The following is an 8305-nucleotide window of genomic DNA, read 5'->3' as shown; positions in this document are numbered from 1 at the left end:
TGGGGTGCAACTTAGTGAGTTTGAAGTAGGTAGTGGGGACAAACACACTGAGCCAGGGAACGGGTGAACGCGCGAAGCTGAGAATTATGAGGAACAGCCACTGATGAAGCAGTGGGGTGGGGGGTGATAAGCGAGGGAATGGAAATAGACCCGCGGTCAGTCTGGTGCAGGGAAGTGGTGGCCAGTCGTGTCAGCTCCGCCGCGCCCACTAAACACGGAAGCGGGGAGAAGGCAGGGTTGTTACCACGCTGAAAGTCACAAATGCTGGAGTAACTATGCGGGCCAGGCAGCATCTCTGATCAGTCTGAAGAAGAGTCTCGACCCGAAACGTCACCCAATCCTTCCCTCCAGCGTTGCTGCCTGTCCCGCTGAGTTACTCCAGCATGTTGTGTCTACCTTCGGTTTAAACCAGCATCTGCAGTTCCTTCCTCCACATTTGTTACAGCGCTTGCCCGGGGGCAGCGGGGCATGGTGAAGGGGGAGGGAGTCTGTGGAGGGGGTGGGGGGTGGAGGGGTGTGTGGAGGAGGGAGGGGCCTGTGGAGGGGGGGGGGGGGGGGGGGGGGGAGGGGCATGTGGAGGGGGAGGGGGATGTGAAGAGGGGAGGGGTCTATGGAGAGGGGAGGGGTCTGAGTCTGCCTGCCCAAACACACCTGCGGATGCAGCGGCAGCGGGCGGATCAGTCGCAGCTCCGGTCCCGGGACTAGCGAGCGGAGTCAGGCAGCTCCAGCGCAGCCAGGAGAGAGCGGCCGGGGCGCGGGTGGCGGCGGCGGCAGCAGCAGCAGCATGGAGAAGGCGCACAGCAAGACGGTGGAAGAAGTTCTCGCCCACTTCGCCGTGAATGAGAACACGGGGCTGAGCCTCGAGCAAGTGAAGCAGAGCCAGGAGCGCTGGGGCTTCAACGGTGAGCGAGCGGACAGGGAGCCGCGGGTGGGTCTGTCCGCACCCTTGGGTGCCTCGTGAGAGCCGTGGGTGGGTGGGCGGTCGGGCAGAGCACCCGTGGGTGGTTGGCGGCCGGGCGGGAAGTGCACCCGTGGGTGGCGGGCAGTAAATATGTGGACAGTGGCTGTGGCTGAGAGAGTGGGCAGGGGCTGGAGGTGGGCTAGTGCATGGCAGGGCGGATTGCCTGCTGGCAGGTGAGCAGATCGTGGGTGGAGGGTGGGCAGAGACCCTTGTGGGTGGGTAGAGTACCTGGTGGGTGGGTAGACTACCTAAGTGTGGTTGGGGGTGAAATGGGTGAACAGCGTGCCGGGGGAGTGGGAGGGTGAGTGGGCAGGGTATGGTGGGTCGTGGGTGGGTGTGCAATGCGATATTGTCTGTAGGGAAGAATGCTCTGTGCCTCGGGAAGGGTGTTATGGTGAAGTGCGAGCTAAAGGGGGAGATGAGGGTTGAGGGAACGGGAAGGTGTCGGGAAGAACAGTGCGTGGGGGAGGCAGGGAGAATGAAGGGAAAGGACAGTGAGCAAGTGTTTGACAGAGAGATCACCTTTGGGTGTGTGGTAATAGGGAGACACTTGCATGGAACCCCAAAACCTGGTGCAGGTAGAACACGTCCTGTGGATTAAATCTGCAGGGGGGAACTGGAGAAGCGGATTTAAACCGACGCCAGACACACAAAAGCTGGAGATTCAGTGGGTCAGGCGGCATCTCGTCAGAAAAGAAATAGGTGACGATTCGGGATGAGACTCCTTGACAGGACTGCCATATGACGAGAGAGTGGGTCGACTGGGCTTATATTCACTGGAATTTAGAAGAATGAGAGGGGATCTTATAGAAACATAAAACATTCTTAAGGGGTTGGACAGGCTAGATGCCGGAAAGTTGTTCCCGATATCGGGGGAGTCCAGAACCAGGGGGTCATAGTTTAAGACTAAGGGGTAGGCCATTTAGGACTGAAATGAGGAAAAAACTTTTTCACCCAGAGAATTCCACAGAATTCCACACGGAAGGCAGTGGAGGCCAATTCACTGGATGGTTTCAAGAGAGAGTTAGATATAACTCTTAGGGCTAATGGAATCAAGGGATATGTTGAGAAAACAGGAACGCGGTACTGATTTGAATGATCAGCCATGATCATATTGAATGGCGGTGCTGTCTTGAAGGGTCGAATGGCCTACGCCTGCACCTATTTTCTATGTTTGTATGTTTAAGACTGAAGAAGGGTCTCGACCCAAGATGTTTCCTAATCCTTTTCTCCAGAGATGCTGCCTGACCTGCTGAGTTACTCCACCTCCAGTAGACTGATGTTTTTGGAAGCCTTCTCTCTCTGCCACTGGGTGGAGGCTATTGGTGAACATGCATTGGCAGAGCAGCAGCCAATGATTTGCTTACACACCATGGGTATCCTGAACCCCGATCTCTGACACGCAACTGGGGAGGAGTTGATTTGATGTGAACTGTGCTTTACTGCAGTCTGTATGTGAGGGGGAATGAATTAACTTCATGTGAATATGTTCACATGTTCTAAATTTACAACCATTGCTTAAAACGTGTTATGGTTGGAGGCCGTGAAGGTCTCCACAGTAATCGTAGAATGTACGTAACACCAAGAGTTGTTTGAAGATTGCAACATATGGCTGCAAGGAAGGCAGGATTGGAATGCTTACAGTTCTGAGTATAATCCCACAAAGGAGTCTCTTCCCAGAGTAGGGGAATCAAGGACCAGAGCACATAGGTTTAAGGTGAGGGGGGAATGATTTAATAGGAACCTGAGAACCTGAACCTTTTCACACAAAGTGTGGTGGGTATATGGAACGAGTTGCCGGGGGAGGCAGGTACTATTGCAACTTTGTCTGTGGAATTCTCTACCTCGGAGGGTGGTGGAGGCAGGTTCTCTGGATGCTTTCAAGAGAGAGCTAGATAGGGCTCTTAAAAATAGCGGAGTCGGGAGATATGGGGAGAAGGCAGGAACGGGGTACTGATTGGGGATGATCAGCCATATCACATTGAATGGCGTGCTGGCTTGAAGGGCCGAATTGCCTACTCCTGCACCTATTATTATATTAAATATTTAGACAGGGACATGGATAGGACAGGTTTAGTGGACTAGTGTAGATGGGACATTTTGGCCGGTGTGGGCAAGATTGGATGAAGGATCCATTTCCACGGTGTGAGACTCTAAGTCTGAAAAGAGTAGCAGTCGGTCAGAGGAATGTAGTTCAGTCAGGCTTAGGTCATGAATGCCCTTGTGGGCTGTGTGAGCATCTGTTTTTGGTCTTGGTTGTATTAATATTCATGCAAAATTAATGTTTTGCATGCTCCACTAATTCCACAGTTAGCGGCATGATGTTTGCAACAGGATGGCAGAGAGGGGCACTGGCCTGTGACCTGACGGCGTAGCAGGCCGTGTGGTGATGGATTCCCCACTCTGTCACTCTGTACAATGCCATCTGTCGCAGATCTCTGACCCACCGTGCAAACAAAGGCATGAAGCCGGCCAAGCTGCAAATCGCATCAATAAATTACTGCAGAGACCAAACCAGGAAGCAAAAAGTGTACGGAGGAACTGCAGATGCTGGTATAAACTGAAGACAAACAGAAAAGGCTGGAGTATCTCAGTGGATCAGGCAGCATCTCCGGAGAATGCTTTTCTTCCCTACAGATTTTTGTTTTTCCCCAGAGAAAAATACTTTTTTCTCCAGAGATGCTGCCTGACCCGCCGAGTTACTCCAGCCTTTTGTATCTGTCTTAGGAAGCAAAAGGCATGATTATGATTTACTGCTTTGGGAAGTGAATGGATCATTGGATATCTGAGAATTAGTTAGCTAAACTGCCACCTTTAAAAAATAAATGTCATGGTATAAACTTTAAAAGTTAATCAGAGGGAATATGCAAATTACTTTTCCTGTATTAAACTGTGCAAATGCAGGTGCCAGTTATTGCTGTTAGCTTTTCACTGTTGACAGCAAGCAAACAGTTTTGTGGTTATTACAGCTTCAAATTCTGGCCAGAGTCTAATATGATTGAATCGTGTTGCAATTAATTGTGCAGAGCCATCTCCCTCCCCTTCCCTCTATTGTGCAGTAAACATCAAAGCAAGTAATAAATATGAGCATTAATATTTTTGCATTGCTTATTTTCTGATGGGCCAGCCTAAATTCGAATTGTTGCTTGAGTATATAAACTGCCCCACAGACATGAGACCTGTTGAGTCTGTTGGGTGACCCTTCTGAGTGGAGCCACGGGGCCCTTGTGTTGGTTAACCTTCCATTGAACCTGTGGTTCCCTTTAGTCTATGAGTTTGGTCTTGAAAGGAGGCAAAAGAGACTTGTGCATGTCTGTGTGAAACACCGCAGTCGTTTCGACTGCATCTCCCTGGGTTTTAATTGAGCGACTGCTGTTGTATTTTATTTTATAGGTGTTCTATTTTATTCCAACTCATCGAAAAATGTTTAAAGTTTTATAGCTTGCTTTAAACGTAAATAATTTGTGTCAAACATCTACCTTGAGTATGTTGAGGAAATGTATACATCTGTCTGTGGAATAGACTTGGATTCTCCGAAGGTAGACACAAAATGCTGGAATAATTCAGTGGGACAGGCAGCATCTCTGGAGGGAATGAATGGGTGACGTTTCAGGTCGAGACTCTTCCTCGGATTCTCCAAAATGCCCGTGCAGTCCTTCAGCACAACTGGCATTAGAAAAACATGTCTAATCTGACATTTGTACTGCGTATGATGAGCTAAATGCTGCACTGTCCACAGAGCTCCCTCTGTCTCCTACACTGCACCTTCGTTGTGACAGGAGTGCTTTTCCTTTGAAGTGCTGGAACAAGTGGACGTGTTCTTGGTCGATAGACCTGCCGCTGCTGCTGCTGTGTGAACCCACAGAACAGTCCAAAACACAGCTTTTGGAAATGAGCAGCGCAGTGTGTCAGTGAAGCAATGTCATCAGCCCAGCAGAGGGTTGCTGCTGCTGCTGACTCCGGTTCACTTTTAATGTTGCTGCTGCTTCACTGCAGAGTGCTGGGGAAGAGAGGGCCTGGGAGGACTAGTGCAAGGATGCCCAAAAGCAGAAGCACAGATGGATCAGGTGGCTTAGACGGCATAGAGGACACTTGCCTACTTTGGGTGGGATATAGGAATAGAAGAAAAGATTCATAAGACATAGGAGCAGAATTAGCAGAATCATCGAGTCTTCTCCCCCATCCGATTGTGGCTGATCTATTTTTTCCCTGTTTAAAAATAAGGAAGTAGCAGTAATTATTTAAAAATAAGATGCATCCAACTTAAAAAAGAGATGAGGTATTTATTTCTCTCTCTGGGGATCTCAATTCTTTGAAAGTCTTTTCTTCAAATCACAGTGTAAGCAGACCATGATACATAGAAGCAGAATTAGACCATTCGGCCCTTCGAGTCTACCCTGCCATTCAATCATGGCTGATCTATTTTTCTCTTTCAACCCCATTCTCTTGGCATATCCCCATAACCATTTGAGATCCTTGCTGATCATGGACCTATAATTCTCCATCTTAAAATACCCCTTGAGTTGGCCTCCACAACCATTTGTGGCAATGAACTCCATAGATTCACCACCCTTTGGCTCAAGAAGTTCCTCCTCGTCTCCCTGTCTAAAGGAACGTCCTTTTATTCTGAGGATGTTTCCCCTGGTCCTGGACTCTCGCATTACTGGAGACACCCTCTCCACGTCCACGTCCACTCTGCTAGGCCTTTCTCTGTACAACTGTACCGCGATTTGCTCAGGCCACTGCAGGAGTATTGTGAGCATTTGGTCAGCGTACTAAAGGAAGGCTGTGGCTAAACTGCAGAGGTGATCCCAACAGGCTGTTGTCTGAAATGGAGCATTCCTGTTCTGAGAGGAGGCTGGATTTGTGTTCTTGCAGTAGAGAAAGCTGACGGGGAACGACTGAGGTATCCAAAATTATGTGGGGCATAAAAAAGGAAGAAAATGAGGAACTTTCCCCCATGTTGGAGACATCTGAAACTATAGGGCATGGGATTTAAGGTGTGGATTAAAGGAATCTGATTCAACAATGTTTTTACCTGAGGGTGTTTAGAATGTGGAATGTGCTTCATGAGTGGATGGTGCAGGCAGGCACTCACAGTATTTAAACGAGCATCTGAATAGAGGAGGGAGGGGGGGGGCATGAGTGATGATGAATGCGGATGGGTAGGCTATGGCCAGCATGGATGCGATGGGCTGAAGAGCCTCTTTCTGTGGCGTGTGACTGACTGTGTAACTGGACTGCAGAGGAATTCCTGGCTTGAGCTGTTCTACTGAGAAGCCATCAGAAACTGCCACGGATTGAGACTGCAGCGTGAATATGAAATGCATGTGTGAGGGAGGATAAGTGGGAATGCAGTGAGCTAGCAGAGCAGAAAATGAGCAGCTCAATCGATTCCATCATGGTGCTGAGATGAAATGAATCGTCAGCCTGCTGGTAAACAATGCTCTCTGCGTGTTTGCTTTAAGAGGAACATGAAAAGTAGTCTGAAGAGTAGGAAGTAGCATTTGCACTCGAGTACCTGATAGATTGTGCTCTAACAGCAAGTTTACTTGCAGTAGAGGGAACACGTGTCATTGTGCAACATATCATATCTAACAAATATATCTAACGAACATCAGATGCTGAAGTTGCTGGATTTTGTCTGCTTTGTCCCTCTGTTCCCTCTCGCTGTTACAGTGAAGCAGGGAGCGCACATTCAAAGCACTTCACTGGAGCAAAGCGTGTGCAAAAATGTGGTAAGAACACAGGCCCCAACAACAAGCTATCTCTCGTTTGGCACCTCCCTCTTTACCGTGCCTGCTTCTAGACGTGGCTCTTAGTTTATGAACTGGGTTCAGTAAAAGAGGAAGCCGGAAGTTGACCGGTTGTGAGAGAGGAGGGGATCTGCTGATAAGGCAGTGTCAAGATCAAAGCCAAGTTAAGATTCTCTCTTCAACTCGCTAAAACGCAGCTGAACGACAATCTGAAAACAAGTAGTTGCTTGAAAATGTTGTACTTGGTGTACGACTATTTAGCCGGGGGTATTAAGGAATACACGGCCAAGGCAGGTAGATGGAGCACAGAACAGATAGACAGACATACATACATATGCTGTCAGTGTCTGAGCCTGAAATTTGTTTTAACATTGTTACGTTGTTAACTGTTTATAAATTCCACTTCCTGCATTTGAGAATTTAAGCAATATCTCACCTTTATATTGTTTATTTCAAACATTGGGAACTATCTGAGGGCTAACATTTAACGTGAAAGGGGCAAAGATCAAAAGAGATGGGTGGGGCAGTTTATTTTTTGCACAGTGAATGATGCCTGCCTGGAACACGTGGCCAGGGGTGGTGGTGGTGGTTTAGTGTGGTATAGGGACAGGCGTGTGTGTTTTATTTAATCTGGTGGGCAGCTTATTCTGCCATTCTGTTAATAAGATCACATTGTGCCAGGGACACCCAGTGTCTCAGAGCAACAGAGTCCAAGTCCCCTTGCAGTGCTCCAACTAGCAATGTTCAGCAGTTGAGGCCATTATATGTGGATGTGCACTGGCAGTCCCAAATGAATATCGAGTGTGTTTTGGGTGCTGCAAGGCAACACCGACAAGGAACTACACATGCTGGTTTACAAGACAGGTTTTTTATTGGGTTCCAATCGAGGGCAGAAAAAAAGTGTTTAACTTAAACTCTGCTGAGATTAACAGCTTTCTTCAATTTAATTTTTGGAGAAGTATAAATTCCACTGAAGGTGTGATAAGAACCTGGAAAGCATTTTGGAGTGGGCATTAGTTGGGGAGTCAGGGCAGGCAAACTCCATTAATTTTTCTCTTATCCATCCTGAATTTAATTGCAGAGATAGCCAAGTTGTTAACCACATTTTTCCGTTGATTAAATACAAGTTGCGGTGAAAATTCCAGGGAACTGTAGCTTTGTTTGTATTGAGGCGTCTTGCACAGAACAAGAAGGAATACTAAGAATAGAACCGAATTACTCATAAGTTACTGCTGCTTGGCAACTGTTGTGATAGTGTACTAGCGCATTTTATCAGTGTTATATAATTATTAGTTAAAGAAAGTGTCTCTTTCGAAGTTCATCCTATTATCAGTGTTGCATCTATCTTCTGTTGCTGTTACCCTTCAGCTGTCTCTTCTGCATTGCCCATACAACACCACTTATTAGTATTTGGCTGTTAGTATTGGCTAGGCAGTTCGGAGAAGAACTGTACAAGAAGGGACATAGCCGGCTGTACGTTTTGAGAAGGCTCCGTCTCCAGCGCCATCTTCTGCGCTGTCGTGTGCTGGGGCAGCAGGGCGAAGGCCGTGGACACCAACAGGATTAACACGCTTATCAGGAAGGCTGG

General features: G+C 48.0%; 1 protein-coding gene across 1 annotated transcript in view; it reads left to right on the top strand.

Annotated features, from left to right (window-relative positions):
* The first annotated feature begins 636 nt into the window (after positions 1-636).
* atp2a3 (ATPase sarcoplasmic/endoplasmic reticulum Ca2+ transporting 3) overlaps positions 637-8305 on the top strand; it is a 136872-nt gene continuing 129203 nt past the window's right edge. Inside the window, exon 1 of the mRNA XM_033045929.1 lies at positions 637-902. Coding sequence (XP_032901820.1) covers positions 785-902 — 118 coding nt within the window. The 5' untranslated portion in view covers positions 637-784. The remainder of the gene's footprint in view (positions 903-8305) is intronic.

The sequence above is a fragment of the Amblyraja radiata genome, chromosome 28, assembly GCF_010909765.2.
Source record: "Amblyraja radiata isolate CabotCenter1 chromosome 28, sAmbRad1.1.pri, whole genome shotgun sequence".
Taxonomy (NCBI): domain Eukaryota; kingdom Metazoa; phylum Chordata; class Chondrichthyes; order Rajiformes; family Rajidae; genus Amblyraja; species Amblyraja radiata.
Note: the sequence above shows the minus strand (reverse complement) of the source record. Positions and strands in the feature narration are given on the sequence as shown.